The 20,915-nt window shown below is 48.3% G+C and overlaps 2 protein-coding genes across 13 annotated transcripts; both read left to right on the forward strand.

Annotated features, from left to right (window-relative positions):
• Positions 1-205: 205 nt before the first annotated feature.
• On the forward strand, positions 206-9,700 carry VPS11 (VPS11 core subunit of CORVET and HOPS complexes; the record flags this gene model as incomplete). Of its 3 annotated transcripts, XM_082330736.1 has the most annotated exons (16): positions 206-455; positions 610-758; positions 949-1,084; positions 2,174-2,337; positions 2,439-2,686; positions 3,095-3,296; positions 3,578-3,729; positions 4,715-4,901; positions 5,308-5,451; positions 5,985-6,173; positions 6,477-6,638; positions 7,122-7,261; positions 7,570-7,772; positions 8,312-8,483; positions 8,596-8,818; positions 9,536-9,700. In XM_082330736.1, exons 1-16 carry the CDS (start codon positions 302-304, stop codon positions 9,698-9,700), a joined length of 2,790 nt encoding a protein of 929 aa, XP_082186862.1. In that variant the 5' UTR covers positions 206-301. The 3 variants fall into 3 exon arrangements, with proteins under 3 accessions (XP_082186862.1, XP_082186860.1, XP_082186861.1); XM_082330734.1 differs by having other exon boundaries at positions 286-758; XM_082330735.1 differs by having other exon boundaries at positions 286-758; positions 949-1,021.
• On the forward strand, positions 9,672-20,878 carry HMBS (hydroxymethylbilane synthase). Of its 10 annotated transcripts, none has more exons than XM_082330745.1 (14): positions 9,672-9,756; positions 10,103-10,156; positions 11,962-12,034; positions 12,730-12,779; positions 12,882-12,937; positions 14,073-14,150; positions 14,470-14,547; positions 15,796-15,871; positions 16,577-16,690; positions 17,232-17,270; positions 18,337-18,456; positions 18,696-18,749; positions 19,380-19,466; positions 19,700-20,872. In XM_082330745.1, the coding sequence occupies exons 3-14, from the start codon at positions 11,995-11,997 to the stop codon at positions 19,871-19,873; spliced, it is 966 nt and encodes a 321-aa protein (XP_082186871.1). In that variant the 5' UTR covers positions 9,672-9,756; positions 10,103-10,156; positions 11,962-11,994; the 3' UTR covers positions 19,874-20,872. The 10 variants fall into 10 exon arrangements, with proteins under 10 accessions (XP_082186871.1, XP_082186873.1, XP_082186872.1 ...); XM_082330747.1 differs by lacking the exon at positions 9,672-9,756 and adding an exon at positions 9,881-10,024; XM_082330744.1 differs by lacking the exons at positions 9,672-9,756; positions 10,103-10,156 and adding an exon at positions 10,192-11,503 and having other exon boundaries at positions 11,850-12,034.
• Positions 20,879-20,915: the final 37 nt, after the last annotated feature.

The following is a 20,915-nucleotide window of genomic DNA, read 5'->3' on the forward strand; positions in this document are numbered from 1 at the left end:
GGGGGTATTGCTGTCACGCACTCTCAGTCAAAACTTCCTTAGACCAAAGCATGAAAATGAAAGTCTAATGATCAATTAAGTACTTTTAGTCTTATTTAGAAGTGTAAACGGAGAGCTCAGCTGTGTTAGGAGCTCACATGTCAATATTTGGGGGGGGGGGGGAGGGAAGCCGGTGCTACTGGAGGGCTAGGATGAAGGCCGGGCCGCGGCCTGCAGAGCCCCCGGCGTCGCTGCCGGTAGGAAGGGAGGGGCGGGGAAAGCGGTCACGTGAGACGCGAGGGGCGCTCGGCCCCGCCCCAACATGGCTGCCTACCTGCAGTGGCGCCGCTTCGTCTTCTTCGACAGAGAGGCGGTGAAGGAGCCGCCGGGGCCGGATGGGGCCGGCGGGAAGCCCTTCGCGCTGCCCCCGGGCATCGCGGTCTGCGACTCGGGCCGGGGCAGCCTCGTGTTCGGGGATATCCCGAGAGGCGGCGGCGCCGGGCGCCTTGGCCTGCGCGGGGCTCGATGGGGCCGGGTCTGCGGCGGGGTGGGGCGGCTCTGGTTGTGGTGGGGGTTTTTGTTGTTGTTGGTTTTTTTTTTTTTCCTTTGTGTGCCTTAACTGTGATCTACATATGGAAGGTCAGATTTGGTTTTTGCCTCGCTCCCTTCAACTCAGTAGTTTCCAAGCTTACAAGCTCCGGGTGACGCATCTGTACCAGCTGAAGCAGCACAGTATCTTGGTTTCTGTTGGGGAGGATGAAGAGGGTATTAACCCCTTGGTAAGTCAAACGACAAAGAGAGGAAAGTGCATTTGTGTTACGGGTCTTTCTTAGAGACTACTGCGTCTACCTTTGTTGACCTTTCTTACCTTAAGGAGCTTGTGCATTCTGGGCCCTGTTCTGTTTGATGCTAGGTCTTCGTCTCCTGATACTTCACATTTTGCTTATACCAGATCGTTGTCATTTGTAGGTTAAAGTCTGGAACCTGGAGAAACGAGATGGTGGCAATCCTCTTTGCACACGAATTTTTCCAGCAATACCAGGTAACAAGCCCACAGTTGTATCCTGCCTAACTGTCCACGAGAATCTTAACTTTATGGCTATTGGTAAGTAAAATTGAATTGTAACAGCTTAAGAAAAATATCACGGTCCTTACTCAGATGTCAGGAAAGCAAATAGATAGCACAAAAGTCAGCGTAGTCTGTCCTGACGGTTTTTCTTCTCACGCAGTTTTGATGTTATTCTCACAGAGAGGGAGCGTATCTTGCGCTGTCAGAGAGCTTGAGGAGATAAATACGTAAGTTTAGCCCGAGTCTGTATATATCACAGTAATAACTTTGATACTTAAAAGGGAAGCACGTATTTTTAGTTGATGTCATCTTTCCCTGCCAGTCAATGTTAGAGGTTACGCATGTATTGAACTTAGTACTAAATTTAGCTTTTGTTGTAGTACAGGAAAAAACATAGGTTTTGTGATACCTAACGTTACAGAAAGATTTTTTTTTTTTTTTTTTTTTTTTTTTAAAGAACTGTATAGAAACCTTTTTTTTAAAAGAAAAAAAGCCAACTTCTCTTTTTGGATTTAAGCGTTCCTTTGTAATATTTCTTGCTTAACTTCTGACAGAGTAAGAGCAGTAACGTTGTGAGGTTACAAGCGCTTTCAGTGAGTTGGTCCCTGGACTGAAATCAAAAAGCTTTCTGTATGTGCGTTGTGGTCTTCCACCCTGGATCAACTTGCAGGACTGGGGCTGTCAGCAAGCTGTGAAAACCCCGCGTTTTGCTCACTCTTAGGAAATCTCCCTCTAGTCTTTTTACAGCGATGTAGTATGTTTCGAAAAAGCAAGTGAATTAAAATGATAGTTACAATTGGTGGATGAGAAAGCTGTTCATAAAACAAAATACAGACAGACTCAAAAAAAATAACCTGCAGGTGAAGTTTGTGTGTGGAAAGTGAGTTGAACCTTGCTGAACGGTGACATCCTGCGTGCAGTCGGGTAACAGCTCTGAACCGTAACAGGAGCAATCGGGGGTGGTTTGGTACATACTTCCTTGACACAAGAACCTGCAGCAGCCCTATTACTTAATACCTTACTGGCGAGCAAGGTGTTGTCACCGACTGGAGCCGTCCTAACTTACGGTGGGTAATATTTCAGATGTGCCATATAAGTAACAGTTTAGTCTGTCCCCTTCGCCAGGCTTTGCAGATGGGAGCGTTGTACTTACAAAAGGAGACATCACTCGAGACCGGCATAGTAAGACCCAGATCCTACACGAAGGCAGTTATCCGGTTACTGGCCTCGCTTTCCGACAATCTGGCAAAACAACGCATCTGTTTGTGGTGACCACAGAGAACATCCAGGTGGGAAGTTAATTGGAAAAAATGAGACTCTGACTCACAAATTGCATTGACTTCAGAGTCTAGTTCTGAGCGATCCCCAAAACTTTGTGTTTCCTCTGTAGTCTTATATGCTTTCAGTGAAAGACTATCCTCACCTGGAGCTGGACACTCACGGTTGTGGATTGCGCTGCTCATCTCTCAGTGACCCCTCCCAGGATCTCCAGTTCATTGTGGCAGGAAACGAGTGCGTGTACCTTTATCAACCAGATGAACGTGGCCCCTGCTTTGCCTTTGAGGGACAAAAGCTGATTGTTCACTGGTATCGGGGGTACCTCGTCATTGTCTCCAAGGACCGAAAGACTTCTCCAAAGTAGGGCTCCTCAGAACAGATGAGTTCTTTTTGCTCTTGCACCTTCCTGCTTTCCCTCTTTTTCTGCCTTCCCTGTGAAGCTCCACTCCTGGGGGCCAATTGCAACTTTGTCAGAGGTTGTTAGGATTCATCCGGACCCGTGTATCAATTAACTTCTGTTGTGAGAGTAGTGCGGTTAAGCGTGCTGAATGAGTGGGATTTTTTTTTTTCCCGTCCTGTGAATTTCTCAGCCTAACGTATAGATGGAATTTGCGTATAAATACATGGTGTTTTGCCTCTGGGTCCGCTTAGTTTAATTGCCCAAATGAACCCTATTTGTCTTGCTCTCTGGACATCCCTAGTTTGCATAGGTATCAAGGGTTCAAGTTACGCTCTCCTTGTTTTCTAAAACTTTATTCTGCTTTCCAGGTCAGAGTTTGCTGGGAATGAGGCACAGAATTCGGACAAACAGGTCCTGAATATCTATGACTTGTGCAACAAATTCATTGCATACAGCTCAATCTTTGATGATATAGTGGATGTCTTAGCAGAGTGGGGTTCTCTGTATGTACTGACCAGAGATGGGAAGATTCACGTACTGCAGGAGAAGGATACGCAAACCAAGCTCGAGGCACGTAAATCTGTTTTGTTATTAGTGTCTGCCTTATGTCTGCAAGATTGTACTGGCTCTGCAGATTGAAAACTGGAACCGTTCGGGTGAGTGAGTTACGTAACACGTGACCCGATAGCTTTTCAGCATAACCAGTGTGATAAGGCATTCGGTATTTAAAAGCCTGAGCACATGTATGTGCACAGCACCAAAAAGAAGAAACAACTTCTTTTCCAGGTGCGTCTGAACGTTTTTTGCGGGGTGGTATTTCCCTCATGCTGCTCTTACCGTGTATTTGACAGATGCTATTCAGAAAGAACTTATTTGAAATGGCCATTAACCTGGCCAAGAGCCACCACTTGGACAGCGATGGTTTGTCAGAGATTTTCCGGCAGTATGGCGATCATCTGTATAACAAGGGGAACCACGATGGAGCCATCCAGCAGTATATCCGGTAAGCAGGGGTCCTGTGGAGCCATGACGGTGTAGTACAGGTAGGAGTTACGGAGGCCTTGGTTTCTGCTTCAGCCCAGGAATAAAACCAAACCAAACCAAAAAAAAAAAAAAGCATGACGTGAGGTGAAAATTCTACCAGTAGAGAGAAACGTGTCAGTGAGATTAAAAGTCTCAGAAAAAAGTTGCTTGAAAATCGCTCTGTGCGCCTTAGGATGAAGTTCTCCTCTTTGATCATACTTTAACATGAACAGTGAAGGCACATTGGGATGGAGCGGGGCCTGGTGATGTCATTATAAACAAGGGATCCCTCTGGGTAAGATGGGTGATGTGATTTGACCATGTAGAGCAGTCTTCTTGGAAAATGCTCAAACAGCTGAATGTCAGTTTTGAAACATCTCAAGTTTTTTAAAACTTGGAGCAGCCTATTTTGGGGCTTACTGAAAACTTCATGTTTGATCTCTTCTTTAAAATGCTACAAAGCATTACATTCACGTAGAACTGAAACTTTGGAGTCCCGACACCTAGCGAGAGTCGGCGTGGTTTATTGTCAACTGGCATTAAGTGTCGGGATAACTGTGGCTAAACTGCTCCGTGCGGCCAGGAGCTTTTAAAGTTGAGTTTGAGTTACGTGACTGAAAGGAAGGAAAACGTAGCTTTTGTTCCCCTTTTTTTGGGCTTCCCAGTTAGCTGCGGTCAGAGCGTAGTTCATCCTCTCACTGCCTCCTTTAAAGGAGGATTAAGTCCTTGTGTGCTGTCGCCATCGTCCCGATCACGGCCTTTGTAGAGGGCGGTTTGTTTCACTGTGCGTGCAGATGAGCGGTCTTACACCGTAACTAGTTGTTAATTCTGATGCGTAGCTGAGTGGTCCCGAGTGGGTTAGTGCCTGCTGAAGTTAAAGCTTCTCCGTGCTCTGGGGTTAATTTCTCCATTTCTTCTGACTTACCGGCTATATGGTCTCTTGCAACGTGACTCTCCCCTCCCAGAACTATAGGGAAGCTGGAACCGTCTTACGTTATTCGGAAGTTCCTGGACGCTCAGCGTATCCACAACCTCACTGCTTATCTGCAGACGCTCCACCTGCAGTCCCTGGCCAATGCAGACCATACTACACTTCTGCTAAATTGCTATACCAAACTCAAAGACAGCTCTAAACTGGAGGAGTTCATTAAGGTATTGGGGGAAGGTGAAATCGTGCCAAGTTGTTATGTCATCATCATAATTAAAAAGGGGTAGCGGTGACATTGTGAATTGGCTCCTGTGGGGCTCTTGAGAGAGAGAGGAATGGATTTCTCCCTCAGTACCCTTGTCTTTGCTCCTTTATTGCCAAGCTCTTGGTCACATCCTCAGTTTGGCTGGCTTGCCCTCTGAGTCTGGAGTGTGCTGGCTTTTGCCAGTGTGACCGGCAGCCTAATGAGAGGTGGTTAGACTACTTCCTTTCTGCACGTGTGATCTTCCCCTTGCATGAGAGGTACTAAGTTGTCCCTGCTCTGGCTTTCCTCCTCTTACATAAACGATTGCTGCTTGTGGACCGTGGGAATGTCACTGAGGGACCATCTTTCTGCTTCTGTTCCTGTAGACGAGTGAGAGTGAGGTCCACTTTGATGTGGAAACGGCCATCAAGGTGCTTCGTCAAGCGGGTTACTACTCCCACGCTGTGTACCTGGCAGAGAAGCACGCGCATCATGAATGGTACCTCAAAATCCAGCTAGAGGACATCAAGGTGAGGAGACGTTACTGCTCCCGTGTTCTTACTGGGGAGAATACCACTTCTCTAGGCTCTTTAGTGAGAATACCATTTCACTGACGTCTTCCCTGCGGCTAGTGTGCTGACAGGACTGCTGAGGCAGCAGTAACCACGCCTGCTGCTGCTTGCGTGTTAGCTTTCTGCTTTTGGCTTGTGCGGTAGACTAGGGGTGGAAATCGGAGGGGCTTATTCGTTCTGTTTCAAATGTGGCTTTTTACAGTGCCCTTTAAGAGGAGGGAGGGTCGTTACTGAGAGATTGATCTAAATGGCGCGCTCTTTCCCCTGGGCCACAGCCAGTGTTCCTCCCTGAGGAGGAAAACAAGCAGGAATAGTGAACGATAATTCAGAGCAAATGATGTTTAAGGCATACTCGCAGTATGTCTTCCGTGCTTTATGCCCTAACCTCGAAGTGGAGAGCAGAGGCCAATATCGTGTGATTTTTTTTTTTTTTTTTTTTTTTTTTCCCCCCTCCTTTTTTTTCCTCCCCCCTTCTTTGGCTGCCTCCACAGAACTACCAAGAGGCTCTGCGCTACATTGGAAAGCTGCCTTTTGATCAGGCAGAGAGTAACATGAAGCGGTATGGTAAAATCCTGATGCACCATGTCCCTAACGAGACCACGGAATTGCTGAAGATCCTCTGCACTGATTACCAGCCTTCGGGAGACAATGAAGGCCCTGGGATGCTGGAAGGGAAAAAGGTATGGTTTGCGTTGACTGAGAATTGTTGCTGTCGAGTAGTAACTTTGCAGCAAGCGAGTGCTCCTGCGCGCCTTGTGGTGCAGGCCTGATGGTGTAATGAGAAGCCCCGTCCTGGTAGTCCCCGAGACAAGAGACTGCTTAAAGCTATTGCTCAGAACCAATTCCTGCCGTAATCGGCATCCTGTGCTGTGCTGTATCCGTAGCGTCGCAGACTGTGGGAATGAGCGCTCTGCACAGCAGGGAAGAAGCGCCAGTCTGGCTGTGACTGATCTGGGTGCTTGACTTTTCTGGCTGTGTTATAGGCTAATTCAGAGGAGTTCATTCCAGTCTTTGCAAACAACTCCCGAGAACTGAAGGCTTTTCTGGAGCACATGACTGAGGTGCAGGCTGACTCTCCGCAGGGTGTCTATGACACTTTACTGGAACTTCGACTCCAGAACTGGGCACATGAACAAGATGAGCAGGTTTGAGCTCCTCCAGCTTTGTGTTTTCAGAGGGGGATTTGGTGTCTTTGCATCCTATTTGCGTTCCTGCCAACCCGTAACCTTTCCAGATGGGCATTGACAACATGAGGCAATATGTAATGCTGTGCTGGACAAATGGCACATAAATGGGAAAGCAGCCTGCTAGCTGGGAGAATACTCCTTTCAGTGAGGCTGAGCTTGTTTTGCATGAATCTCATTTGAGAACAGATTGCAGACAATACAACCTCTGTGGGCAGATGCCTCTCCCACAAAAGTAGCTCCGTTTGCTTGCCGGGGTCTCTGAGGATGCTGGCTGTTTGGGCAGAAGTAGTCATGTCCTGTTTGCTTAAAAGGGATAGAGGGCAAACGGCAAAACTGTCCTCCTCTTCGAAAGAGCTGCGGATTACTCTTGGGTCTTGGTGCAAAATGTTCTCTGTGCGTGTGTGCGTTGCTCTCCTCGACCTCTTTCCCCCTTCTCTGTAGATCAAGGAGAAGCTGCACAATGAAGCCCTCACCCTCCTGAAGAGTGGAAGGTTCAAAACGGTCTTTGATAAGGCCTTGGTCTTATGTCAGATGCACAATTTCAAGGACGGTGTCCTCTACCTCTATGAGCAGGGCAAACTGTGAGTGTTGCTCTTGTCCCTAGAGTCCTATCCCTCCCCCTCGCCCCGCAGGGATTTCCAAGCCGTAAATGTCCCTGCCTTGCAATGGTAACCACCTCTTCAGTGTCTCAGGATGGGAACTGCAGACCATTGCTCAGCTGAACATATCTTGTTGTTAGAGCAGGGCAGTTACGTAGAAAGCGAATGACAGACCTGTCTTGGCTTCTGTGTGAATGTCCGGGGCTCGCGTGGCTGGGTGAAAACCTGAGCTCCCTGTAACGACTCAAAAGGAGAGATCGTTGCAGCTGACGAGTCTCTCTCTCATGTAGTTTCCAACAGATCATGCACTACCACATGCAGAACGAGCAGTACAAGAAGGTGATTGAGGTGTGCGAGTTGTATGGAGACCAAGAGGCTTGTCTCTGGGAACAGGCTCTCGGCTACTTTGCGCGGAAGGAGGAGGACTGCAAAGAGTATATCGCTGCGGTGCTGAAACACATTGAGAACAAGAATCTTATGCCTCCGTTGCTTGGTAATAATGACATGTGGCACCCAAAAAGAACCTCCAAAACCCAAACTAGTTTATAGCACGCTCTGTAGATTAGAGATTTGAGAGAAGTATCAATGAAGTTTGAGCCCACCGTTTGAAGTAATAACCTGCTCTTTAGGGAAAAGCGATGCCAGTCCCAGCTCCCTAGTTAGGGAAAAAGATCTGCGGTGTCAGTTGTAGAGACGTCTGTACCTGGTTTCTGTTCTGTCAGCGTGGGGCGGCGAAGGGCTTGCTGAAACCCCTGCTGTGTCTTAGTGGAGAAGTTGAAACGGAATCCAATCCACTACATCCTTGCTTTGCCCCTTTTGGTCTGAGCTATCCAAACATGCTCCCAGTCACCCATTTCTGGAGGAGGCCAAACAACTGAAATCGAGTCTTTAAATGAGCTCTCCGATTCTGTAAGAATGCTGACTGCCTTTGCCTGTAAGTGGCCTTTTACAGGAGAGCAGCCTGTCCAGGTAGGACTAGTGTAGCTGCGGGTTTTTTGCTTGTGTTTAAACTAACGTCTCGGTTGCTCTCAGTTGTGCAGACGCTGGCTCATAACTCCACAGCCACACTGTCTGTGATCAAGGACTATCTTGTCAACAAGCTGCAGAAGCAGAGCCGCCAGATAGAGCAGGATGAGCAGAGAATTCAAAAATACCGAGAAGAAACTACAAGGATCCGCCAGGAGATCGAAGAGCTAAAAGCAAGGTGCGGGCCAGTGTGCTGTCTCGTCTTACGTAGGATAGAACTCTTGTTTTCTTTTATTAAGGAAAAATATACTTTGTCTTTCTCGCCCTTCTGCCTCCTCTCACTCTCTCAGTCCCAAGATCTTTCAGAAGACCAAGTGCAGCATTTGCACCAGCGCCCTGGAGCTGCCTTCAGTCCACTTCCTGTGCGGTCATTCCTTCCACCAGCACTGCTTTGAAAGCTACTCTGAGAGTGACTCCGAATGTCCTACTTGCATGCCAGAAAATCGCAAAGTGATGGACATGATCCGAGCCCAGGAGCAGAAGAGAGACCTGCACGACCAGTTTCAGCATCAGGTAGGGTAACATTGCCTGTCTTAGCAAGTTTAAATAAATAGGGTTTAGATTCGTTTACAGATGAGGGTAAGGCTGAACGTATTTTGTACATGAGGTCATGTTGACTGCAAATAATGAGGCATTAGGCCCTAGGGTGACTGCATTATGTACAGGGCATGAAGGGTCCCCGATGCTCTCCAAAGATGAAAGAGGGGCTATTCTCAACCAGGCCCTGAAACGGAGCGAGACCTATCAGTCAGCGTGACAGCTGGTCGACAGTTTGTATAGAACAAATTAAGGAGAAAGGAAAAAAAGGTGTGTGGATTGGAACGGGGACGGGACGGTGCAGTTGGGGTAGACCAAAAGTGTTGTGTCTGCATTGTGTTTCCCAGGGGTGAAGCGGCGCAGTCGAGAAGGGGGTCTTAGCTGGGACATGTTAACGTATGTGGAAACTAGAGTAGCTGAGGCAGTCGCTTTCCTGCTTAAGAGAATTGTTGTTTACCTCTTTGGTGCGTGGCTCAAATGTAGGATTGAAACAAGAGGTGGAATGGCCAGGAAAACCTTAGGAGAGGGAGCTGCTACTGCGGCACTTGCATTGAACTAGCAGAATAGCCAAGGAGTGGCTTGGGCCGCCGCGTCCCTAATAAAGGGGCTGTAAGTGCAGGGGGCGAAAGGAAAGGGGCTGGAGGCAAGAGGCTCTGGAGGCTTTTACTGATGCTGCTGCTTTGCGTCCGGCAGCTCAAGTGTTCCAACGATGGCTTCTCCGTTGTTGCCGACTACTTTGGTCGAGGCGTCTTCAATAAGCTCACCCTCATCACGGACTTGCCCTCGGGAAAGGCGGCTGCGACTATTGAGGCTGGCCTGCAGCGGGAGCTGCTCATCCACACCAAGCGCAGTACCTGACCGCGCGCCGCCCTCCCGCCGTGGACGGGCTTCCCCCGTGTGGCCTCGGGCAACCTGTACGCGGGCTTCACCCTGACCTGGCCTTCAGCCCCCCAATAAACCGGACCAGCTGGCCACTGCGCCGCGCGTGCCGGGCCTCCGGGAGGGGAGGGGCGGGGCGCGGCGGCCGGGCCTCCGGGCTTCCTCAGCGCCGTGGCCGCAGGGCGGCGGGCGTCGGTGGCGTCGGCAGCCGGACGTGACGTCTGGAGGCGGAGTCCCGCCATGGGGCAGTGCGGGGAGCGCTGAGGGCGCGACGGCGTGATGGCCGAGCCGGACGCGGCCGCCGTGAGTCGCGGGCTGGCGGGAGCGGGGCAGGGCGCGGGCGCGGCGCTGGGGCGGCCGCTGACCCGGTTGTTGCCGCAGGGCGAGAACGGCGCGGGCGGCAGAGCGGTCCGCGTGGGCACCCGCCGGAGCCAGGTAGGCAGCGGCGGGGCCGGGGCGCGGGGCGCGCGGAGGGCTCCCGTCCCCGGCACCCGCGGCGGCGCGGGCAGGCCGCCGCCTCGCCGGGTCCCGGCCGTCCCGCGGCCGGAGCAGCAAGGGCGAGCTACGGCTCGGCGAGCGGGGGTCGGAGGGGACGCCGTCCGGCGCCACGGCTGCGGGCTCTCCCGCCTGTGGGCGGCAGGGAAGGGGCGAGCTCCTTCGTGGGAGACCCGAGAGTTCACGCGTGCCCGTTCCTTTTCTGGGTCTCCCAGGCGAAGTCCCGAAACGCTTTCGGTGGAGGCCAGGTGATGGTCGGGTCTGCACAGTGCTGCCTCGGCGGACTTAGCGGAGGGCGAGGGTGCGAGCGCCCTTCGGGGATAACGGGGGTCTTGCTGTGGGCTTTTTAACTTGCGAGGCTTATGCAGCTCTTCTCGGGAGGCGGGAAAAAAAACCAAAAAAAACCCCCAACCCAACCGCCCAACAAAATCCCCCCAGCAACTAGTGGCTTCAGCCCGCAGAAAGGACGGGGAAGGGACGTGTCCGGAGATACGGTGGGTATCTCTTGCCAGACGGCTGCAGCAGGGAGGAGCAGGCTCGCAAAGGGAGATAAATGTCCTTCAGGCCTTTGTTCTGAGGTAATCTTGTTCATTCTGGTAGCACGTTCTAGGAAGAATTCTGAACTTTCAAGAAGGTGCTGTGCACGTGTACTACCTCTTTTTTGGACCTGAGGCTCTTGGGGCACTTCACAGAGGGAAGCAGCTACTTATGCACATTTCGTATGTAGGGAAACTACAGTCCTGAGAGTAAAGTTAATTGCCCCAGGGTACACAGCTCATCAGTGGGAGAGAAGCTGAAGCTCGCTTGCGGTTGCTTGAGTCTGCTGCTGCTTGCATGTGTGGAATGATCCTCTGCTAGTGTAATTCTGTTTTTATTTTACTTGTTTCTGCTGTTCTTATGGAAGGAAATGTTCTTCCTGCACTTTACTGCTTTAAGATCTGTTGCTTGCTGTGCGCGTAGACCTAAGCTGTTACTTTTATTTTTGTCTGTAGAACCTCTAAGTAGAGCTCTGATCTTACAGAAGATAAGTAGCTCATATTTACCAGTAACTATAGATTTTTCCAGCAGCACGGTGCAATCCTACTGGCTTCTCCCAAAACTTGCAGCATTGGTAACATGCATACTCTTAGAAAAAGCAGAGGGTGCCCAGCATGCGATATGACTTGTTCTTTCGTCACCGAGCAACAGGGGGATGGTTTTTGCTTACCTTTCTGCCCGCTTCCTGACAAGCGGGCATCTTTCAGCAGTCGCAACCTGCAGAGGTGAAACCAAGTGGCTCAACATTAGGTAGGTAAATGAGTAAGGGTGCTGAGGTGGTATAGAGAAATGGAATTTCTGACTGGGGGACAGCTAGCGACCTTAATAACACAGCTGGAAGTAGAGCATGTGAATCCTGACGCGCAGTCTTCTGCTCTAGTCACTCTTCCTAACTCGATAAATGCTTTGCTTTGCCTTGTCAGCGCTTGGATCGCAGCGGTGCTGGACAGGGGGAGACGTTATTCAGCCACTTAATTGACAAAACCAATTCTTTGGTGAAATGCTCTGGTCACGATAGGAGTTCACATGGTTCAAGGAGTTTGTACATACGAGCGATTTTACTTGTGGCTACTTACTTCTAATGCTTTCGATTTAGAGAAGGTAGCAGTCACGCGTGCCTGACCATCGAAGAATGGCAAAGCGTATGGAAAGCTACTGTATGGATGATGTGCTCTTTGTATGGGGCTTTGCTTTCTGCTTCCTTGCAGCTGGCCCGGATTCAGACCGACAGCGTAGTCGAGATGCTCCGTGAGCTATACCCCGACCTCCACTTTGAGATTGGTAAGTTGGTTTTGGATGCTGCCCTAGGGTAGATGGCAGCGGGAGCTAGCCGCTTATCTTTACGTGCAAGAGTTGTGTGTAGAGCGCTGTCACGAGCAGGAGGATTCGACCCCGCTTATCTAAGAGTGCTGTCTGAATTCAGTTAGGCTGTGTGGCTGGCTGAGCAACTGCTGCTGGTTTCTTCTAGGGGAGAAAGGCGGATTTCATAAGCTCCTGATGATTGAAGTTCTGAGTATGTCATGCAGACAGTGTTACGTTTCTCCATTTGAGAACCTGGTGTCGCCCGGGCTGCACCCCGCTATGCGTTAGGGACATTTTCCTGTCCGGGGCTTGAGGCGTTCAACAGCGCAGGAATAATGGGCACCCAGCCTTGCACTGAAGAGAACTGCTGAGTACCTGTTTACTGGCTCTCCAAAGAAAGACCGTGGCAATTTCCGTTGGGTCAGCTCTTCCCATAAACCTGCCCTCTTTCCCCTCGCTCTGTTTTTGAGGACAGTGAAGGAAGCCTCAGTTTCACTTGCCTTGAGCACAGTATATTTCTAGAAGTGAGCTGCTCTTATAGTTAACTCGAATCTGTGTTCATGCAGTAGTCTGTGGTGCCGTACTGCTCATTACATGCTACGTTGATATTTCCAGCCTAGGCCTATGTGCTCTGACCAAGCCTCACGTTTTACTTGTGCTCTCTCTCTGAGCAGTTGCCATGTCCACGACTGGAGACAAGATCTTGGATACAGCACTTTCCAAGGTAAAGGTTCTCTTCTTCCTCTGCACAAGAAGTGATTGTGTTTGATGATATATTATTTGCAGATTTTTCTTTTGTGATTCGTGTTTCTCCATTTACGCGTAGATCGGGGAGAAGAGCCTCTTTACCAAAGAGCTGGAAAATGCACTTGAAAGAAATGAGTAAGAGCTCGTTGTTTTCTCTTCCGCCTCTGCAATTTGTGGCACTCTTTGGACATCTTTGGCTTGCTGCGTACGTGATCTAGTTTCCTTCTGTTCTGGTACCTCTCTGGCTAAGAAATCCTTTGATAAGTCGTCGTCTTTTTCTCCCCGGCCTTTGCCCCCCGGGCTTAGGCCACGTATTTTGAGTATTTTGAAGCGGAGTTGTTGCAACACTTGGTCTGCCCTAATTAGGTTTTTTACTCCTGTGATTTGTGTTTTACACGCGCATCAGAGAGGATATAATCTAATCTAATTCCTGTTTACAAGTACGTTCTTTTAAAAATGCTTTGCTCGGTAGTATTAACATACTGCAGAACGTATTTAGCATTATCATGTTAACATTTATTAACCTATTTGCATGCTAAATATGCAGGAGAATTGGGCATAGGCTGCAAGTTGTGCCACTTTCTGTGTAACTTCTTTCTACAGAAAAACTTGGTTCAGGCTCCTGCTGGAGCAGAGAGAGATTAGCACTTCCCCCCCCCCCCCCCCCCCCCTTCTTTTTTACTTTTTCAATATCCCGAGGAGGGTTTCAGTGGTGCTTATGCCTTAGTTAAAGTAGGTTTAAAAACAAAGATATTCTTCCGCATCTCTGACACGTAGGCACACAATACTGCATTTTCAAGTAAAGTCAGTGAAAAAATACTGGAGACTTAAGCATTTACAATGATGTTTGCTGGCCTTGTAACGAAGCAGATAGCGTTTACTTTGGCTAGCTATTATTTTCAGTTTGAAACGTAGTATCAGACAACGTACTGGTTGCATATTGGTACGATGAGTCTCTGTGGTAACGTCTCCAGCATTTTCCCCTCATTCAGCCTGATTGTTGCGATGCGTCTTGCATCGTTGCTGGGAGGAAGGTGTTGTCTTAATTTTACAAGTGGGAAAAGAGAGACAGAGGAAGGTGAAGTCGCTTTTCTGGAGTAACACTAGAATTCTATAGTAATTCTGGCTATAGAATCCTGAAATTCCTCCCTCTTCTCCGAATTAATTCCCAGGGTGGATTCACACTTTTCTGTAGATGACCTGCAGGCCTCTGGTAGGTACCATGTGAGCTCAACCGACTGTTCAGTGATTACTGTCCTCTAATTTTTAGAGTTGACCTTGTGGTTCACTCCTTGAAGGACCTGCCGACTTCTCTTCCTCCTGGCTTTACCATTGGTGCTGTCTGCAAGTAAGTGTGGACACAAGGCCCGATTCTCTGAGTGACTTGCATTTTACAGTGGTGGTGGTAGGAAAGCAAAGGCAGCTTAGGTCCTTTTAGGTGTTCAAAGTTTGACCACCCTCCGATTAATCTCTGAAACAGTGGAAACACTAGAGCTGTCCTAGTGTTTGTAGCCAGCAGGTTTGCTGGAAATTCTTGCTTTTGCAATGATGATGGGGTATTTTGGAGCCAGAGGCAGTTCCTCTCGGGACCGATATCAGAACTGTTAAGCTTAACAGCCTTCTGTTAAATGATGTGTCAGCCATTCTGTGCTTGCGTTATTTTGCAGAAGGGAAAACCCGCTTGATGCTGTTGTCTTTCATCCCAAAAACCGTGGGAAAACACTGAGCCTCCTTCCTGAAAAGAGGTGAGTGAGGAGAGGCAGGGAAGACAGTCAGGTGTAAAAACGCAAGGGAGGAGTTGGTCGATACTTCCCAGCAGCAAGTCAATGAGCTCCTTGCTTTATCCTGTAGTGGTTTTATGCTGCCTTCCGTTGGCTTTCCATAGACGTGACACCGAACCCACTTGCTGAAAAGAGCAACGCTATCTCACAGGGGTGCTGCACGCTGACTGAGGTTGGATCTCTCGAGCCACCCTTGAGTTGCAATGTTTTCTCAAGTTAGACCCTTTCTTATCGCAGTCTCCAGAGTGAATTCCTGCTCCTTTGCGTTGTGCTTACTGTAGGGGAATGCATACAATGCGGGCAGCGTGTCCGGTGCAGTATTTTAGCTTGCGTGGGCCCGAACTACGCTCTTGTTCTCAGCCAGCCAGTTCTGATGTCTTCGTTGTTTTTTTTGGCATCACTTTGTTGCGGTTCTGCTGGGAGCATGAGCGGTTTCTCCATTTTGAATTACCTGCCTTGTCATAGAGGTTATTGGAGTCTTTTGTCTGAGACAGCTGAGTGACATTACTCAGATTAAGGTAACTGTTAGAAAGATTTTTTTTTTTTTTTTCCCTATGTTAAAGTAAAAGAAAGAAACTAGCTGTGACACAAACATAGATTCGCGCTTCCGTGCATCTGGATAGCAGGAAAATCACGTCTGGTTTAGGTTCCAGGGTGCCAAGAAAAGTGAATAGCATACGTCTCTAGAAAGGAAATGCTTACTGCCCCAGCTGGCGGTTTTCTGTGGTTTCCAGTTGCGCACCCTGCTGTTTCCAAAGGTTCTCCTCCCACTGCATTTCTGTCATTGATGAAGTCCCTCCATTTTAGTAACTTCGGTTGTCTGGCTGCGTCTGGCTCAGTTTGGGGCAGCCAAGTCTTTTTTCTGTGACAAGCGTTGTGGTCTTTAAATGCGGTTTCATCAGTCCTTGACGGTGGCTAGGGGCTGCCCTCCGGAAGCATCTCCTGTAGATGTGTTCCTTGGGAGTGGCTTGCCTGCATCTAGCTTCAGCCAGGCTTTGTGCTAAACCTCACAGAGTGTTTTTCTTTCTTCTAAGGAAATATAAATCATTGGCAGGTTCTTGGATCTTTATTTCAATTAAAAAAAAAAAAAAAAAAAAAAGACAAAAAAAAAAAAAAGACATCATTTGTTTCCTTGACATAGTTCTGATACATCCCTGGCTGGAGGCAAGCGTAGGAGTATTCTGGATTTCACTGATTTTATTTTCTCCACAGCGTGATCGGAACCAGTTCACTTCGGAGAGCAGCCCAGCTCAAGAAGAAGTTCCCTCAGTTAGAATTCAGGGATATTGTATCCTTTCCTGCCAAAACGTGGGAGCTGGGTAAAGCTGCAAACAGGAAAATATAACTTAATGGGAAAGCTAGAATCAAGGCTGATTTATGTCACCTGACCTACAAGAACAAACTGCTTCCTCAAAGGCTGCCCTCCGTTAACCTGCTCCGAGAGGGTTGTATAGCGTACCATAGCCCACTCTGTCCTCTACTTTCTCACGAGGCTGTAAAGAAGGGGCCAGCCTTAATCTGGCCGAGATTTGGGATGCCGATGAATTTTACGTTAAGGAATGTTTGAAAAAATGCTTGACGGGTACCTACCGTGTGTTTGTCGCGGCGGTGTGGCCAAATGCCGACTGGTTCCCAATACCCTCGATGCGATGTGGGCCACTGAACTAGTGGTAAAAGGCGTCATTCCTTTGGTCCTAGTAACCTAGTTCTTCACTAGGCAAAAGGAGTTGGTGCTGGGAGTTAATAATGTACTTAAATGACACACGTATCTTCTGAGAGTCGGTGCGTGAATTAATATTCCATAATGCTCAGCAAAATTTTATGTGAAGAAACAATTGTCCATATTGAACCCTTCTTTCACGACGCTCCTCTAACTGATTCTCATTTGGAGGCTGTTGGATTCTGTACATTCTGTAAACGCACTCAAACGAATGTTAAGTGGTTATAGGACGGTTTGCCTGCTGTTTCTGTGCTCGCTTAACCGCTTCTACAGAGAGGGAATTTAAATACCCGCTTAAAGAAGCTCGATGAGAAGGAAGACTTCGGTGCCATCATCCTGGCTGCTGCTGGGCTGAAGAGAATGGGCTGGGAGAATCGCATTGGCCAGGTGAGGGGCAGCAAAGCAGAAAATACCATTCTCTGCCAAACGGTCAACTGCTTCCCTTTCAGACTTTCAGACCTTGCGGTTGTCCTGTCAAAGATGAGCATGCAGTCTCCTGAATCCATTGCCACGCTAGCTCATGGTTTGATGCGCTTCACAATGGATATTTTTTTTTTTTTTCTGCTTGGTTGGTTGGTTTTGTTTTCTTGGTACAGAAATTTATACTGCTCAGCTTTCCACGGTGCAGTAACAGTTTGTAATCTGACTGTCTCCCAGCATTTCACAATACTTGTGTCTAGCAACACAGCGGTGTTCATGACTAAGATTTTTCTGACTAGCAAATTCACGAAGTTTTACAGTCCAGGTGAAGGACAGTGCATTATCTCACTTCAGCGGTGGAAACGCTGAGGCACGGGAAGGGGGAGGTGATATCTCTTTGGTCAGGCACAAAATCAATTGATGTTAGAGGTGAGCATAGAATTGGGCTCTCACTTCCTATATTCTGAACAGCGCAACTTGAGTTAACTCTGATTTTGCTTTCTTCCAGCTCCTAAGCCCTGAAGACTGTCTGTATGCTGTTGGACAGGTACGTTAAAACTTTTGTATCTTAAGCCGTAGTGCGTATTGAAAGCCGGCAGCAGTATGACATGTCAGAGTAGTTAATCGTGCCGAATACTTCTCACGTGTCGGTTGCCAAAGAACGACTACATCGATCTCTCTTGTTGGCCGGTACGCTGTTTTAGGCACAGCTTGTGGGAAGAACGGTAGTCAGCTCTGTTACCTGGTGTGGTGGGGGCTGATTTCCATCAGTAGTGGGAAAAACAGTAAAAAGTAAAGGTAATGTGTGGCTCAGCTACACTGGGGCGACACGGCAGATACGGGGCAGGCTCCAGCAGGGTCAGCATTGCGCTGTAGCAGGATAATTGTGCAGAGCCACCGCAGTACCTTTGCCCTGTTTTCCTAACTCCCGTAGGGTGGAGCGGAAACACCTGCCTTGGAGCGCATTCTTAGCGCTCTTGTTTCTAGGCAGGCAAACTGTTCCTGCCCGCGCTGGCTGTGTGGCTGAGTTTACTCAGTGTTGCACAGTGGGTATCAAACTTGCTAAACCCTAGGTGGCTACGCATTAGTGATTGCAAGTGACGAATCTGCAAATTCAGTCTGAAATAGTGATTTTGATCATGTGTTTGTCAGGTACTGTGCAGTTGCTCCCTCCCCCCCCCGCCCCGTCTCGTTTCCAGTTTAGGAAAGAATTGTTTTGTCACCGTTACTCATTCAGCACTTGATCTTTATCTTGAGAAAAGGTTGGGAAGCTTGGATTTATCCAGCCTTCTCGTCACGAAGGGATGTTGGGGTGGGTGTTTCTATATATGCAGTCATAGCTGAGATAGGTTTTAGAATGGTTTGAGGTGACAGCATGATCTCGAATGCTCGGCTGAAGTAAGTTCTGATATGCCCTTTGCAGCAGCTGCTATAGGATGTCTCTGCAACCAGTAGATTGTTTTGCAATTCATTTCTGTAAATGTCTAAACATTGCTCCCACAGGGAAATGCACCCAAGCCTCTGAGTTCCATTTTGTGACCAATGCTGAGTGCACACAGAGATGCATGAAGTTGAGGAATTACGACGACTTTGTTGTGTGTTTCTTCTTCTAGGGTGCCTTAGCAGTGGAAGTTCGTGCCAAAGACCAAGAGATACTTAATATGGTATCTGCCCTGCATGATGCAGACACTGTGTTACGCTGCATTGCTGAGAGAGCCTTTATGAAACGTTTGGTAAGCGTGGCATCCTTGCTCTTCTGCTTGCAGCAGTAAATACTGCTCTGCTAGTTGACCTGGCACCATAGTATCGGAAATCTTGTTACGCTTCCTGAAACTGCGAAGTAGAGATTACTTCTGAATCGAGAAGGGCCTGAAGAGCGATAGGCGGGGTTGTGTGCAGCCTAAACTTCTCAGAGGCCTCCACTTTGAATGCATCAGGTAGGAGCCTCAGTATCAGTTGGTTTCTGTTTTAGGAGGGTGGATGTAGCGTCCCTGTTGCTGTCAACACCGTGCTGAAAGAAGGCCAGGTGAGGAGTACTTTGTCATTATCTGGGATTATTTCTGAAAACCTGTTCCAGTGTGTGCGTGTTCCCTGATCCTTCCCCGAAGGTAACTAACTCCAGCGGATATCTTTATAGCTAGTTAGGGCAGATAGATAGGCTCCTGACTTGAGCCTTCCGGGTTTGCGTCCAAAGCAGGAGTATGAGAATGGGTCTGGCTAGTTGAAGCTCAGTCTTCCAGAAAATGCCCTTATAATAAGAAGTACCAGATTTCCCCCCCTTCTTCTCCCTTCTTTAAAGGTAGTGTTGCCCTGAGATCTGAAAGTCTCGCTTCTGACCCCAGAAAGTCAGTGGTTTTTACACAACGGAGTGTGATTAAGGACGTGGGAAGCTAGAAAAAAAAAATCAGTTTTTTCCTTGGGAAGTTGCATCTTCCCTAACAGGGATTACTTTCCTTCTAGTTGTATTGTACTGCTATTCTTGCTGATCCCACTGCACTACAAAAGCCTCCAGATGTAGCTTCGTCTGTTGTGTGGTTTTTGTGTTTGTTTTGTTGTTTTTTTTTTTTTGTTTGTTTTTTTTTTTTTTAAGAAAAGGGGTAGTTGGCTTTCTGTTTTTGTTAATGTGGTATTAATCCCTTCTGTATGTCTTTCCAAGTTGTATTTGACAGGAGCAGTCTACAGTTTGGATGGATCTGATAGCCTGAAAGAGACTATGCAGACCAGTGTTAATTATCCCCAACAGGTATGTGAGCCTCGGGGGGGTGGTGGTGTTCAAAATCCAAACCTGAAGCTGAATGATGGAACCAGACCTTTTGAAATCTGTTACTTTTGGTCTGGTTCCTTGGAAGCTGTAACAGTGTGCTGTTCTCGAGGTTCCTCAGACCACAGATTTTTACCCCGTTTCACATGGGGCTTACACTGCTCCTCTTGCCCGCTCCTTCCCACTGCCTTACCTCGAGGCGTTTATATTTGCAGAATGAAGATGGGCCGAACGACGATGTGCAGCATGTCGGCATCACAGCCAAGAATGTCCCTGGTCAGGCCCAGGAAGCTGCAGAGAACCTCGGTGTTGAACTAGCTAGTTTACTTCTGAGCAAGGGAGCTAAGCATATCCTGAGCGTGGCAAGGCAGCTCAACGATGCCCGCTGAACCTGTGGTGTGGTCGGCACGATTGCTATGACTCAAGCAAGTCTTTGCAGTTACGCTGTCATCTTCCTTTGGAGGAAGGGATTTATTTAAGTGTTCACGCCGGTCCTATCTGATGTTTGGGCACAAAAACTTGAAATATGAAGTTGACTAACTTAAGTAGTTTACACTGTTCAGGGTTTTCATCCCCCTCTGCATTTCTCTAAATTGCAAAGTGTCTCTGAAATTTTTTCAACAATCGCTGTAGCTAGGAAGTTAAAAAAAAATTAAAAACCACCAACCCTCTCTAAGCGTTCTCCTGTTTCATTTAGGAACAAGGCACTTGTTACAGATTGTAATCAGACTCAACTGTGACGGTACTGAAGTGCTGTACTGTGCTGAAGTACTTTAGGTAGTCATTAATATTATTTGGGCCTGTTCACTCATCGGAATGCTGAAGAGGAAGACTGCTATTAGGTTCCCAATACCAGATTCGTCATGGGAAAGTAGCGTGGGTGCCATGTTCATCATAGGTCTCAATTAAGGTAAGAAATTAAGTTTGCAGTTATCAGATGCAAATTTGTTGATCGGCCAGTAATAAATTAGGAAGTCAGTGGACAGCCAGGCCCCTTTCCTTTGTATGGTCGTCTACAAGGATTACTCTGAGACAGTCATTCGTCTACACTAACTGGTCACCAGGGAGCTGAAGAGGAAGCCCAAATTCGGACTACTGCGCCTTTCTTTGTAACTGCTCGTCTTTTACTGTGGCTCCTCCCACTTGCTACTGGGTTGCCATTCTCTCAGCCAGGCTCGTGTTACAGTGCCTCATAGAAACACTGAAATGGCACCTTACTGGGGTCCCGTTTGGGAAATTAAGTGTTGTTTATTCTCTATGCAACGTCCCCTGAATGTAACAGACGATAAATACGGTGAGATTACAAGCACCCCAGTGTAAGTATAAGTCTTTGCAGAGCAGCTCTTCTGTTCACGGTTTCTGACTGGACCGCAGCGGGCCGGTTCCTCCGTTGCCCGCCAGCCTCCTGCGGCCACCCCGCCGCTATCCCCG

Source organism: Platalea leucorodia (assembly GCF_965183815.1).
Source record: "Platalea leucorodia genome assembly, chromosome: 20".
Lineage (NCBI taxonomy): Eukaryota > Metazoa > Chordata > Aves > Pelecaniformes > Threskiornithidae > Platalea > Platalea leucorodia.

Coding starts and splice junctions, on each gene's coding strand:
- HMBS (XM_082330744.1), top strand. CDS start 11,409: ATGGTTTTTGCTTACCTTTCTGCCCGCTTCCTGACAAGCGGGCATCTT. Junction 14,151..14,469: donor ACCATTGGTGCTGTCTGCAA/GTAAGTGTGGAC, acceptor GTTATTTTGCAG/AAGGGAAAACCCGCTTGATG. Junction 18,750..19,379: donor CCGTGCTGAAAGAAGGCCAG/GTGAGGAGTACT, acceptor TGTCTTTCCAAG/TTGTATTTGACAGGAGCAGT.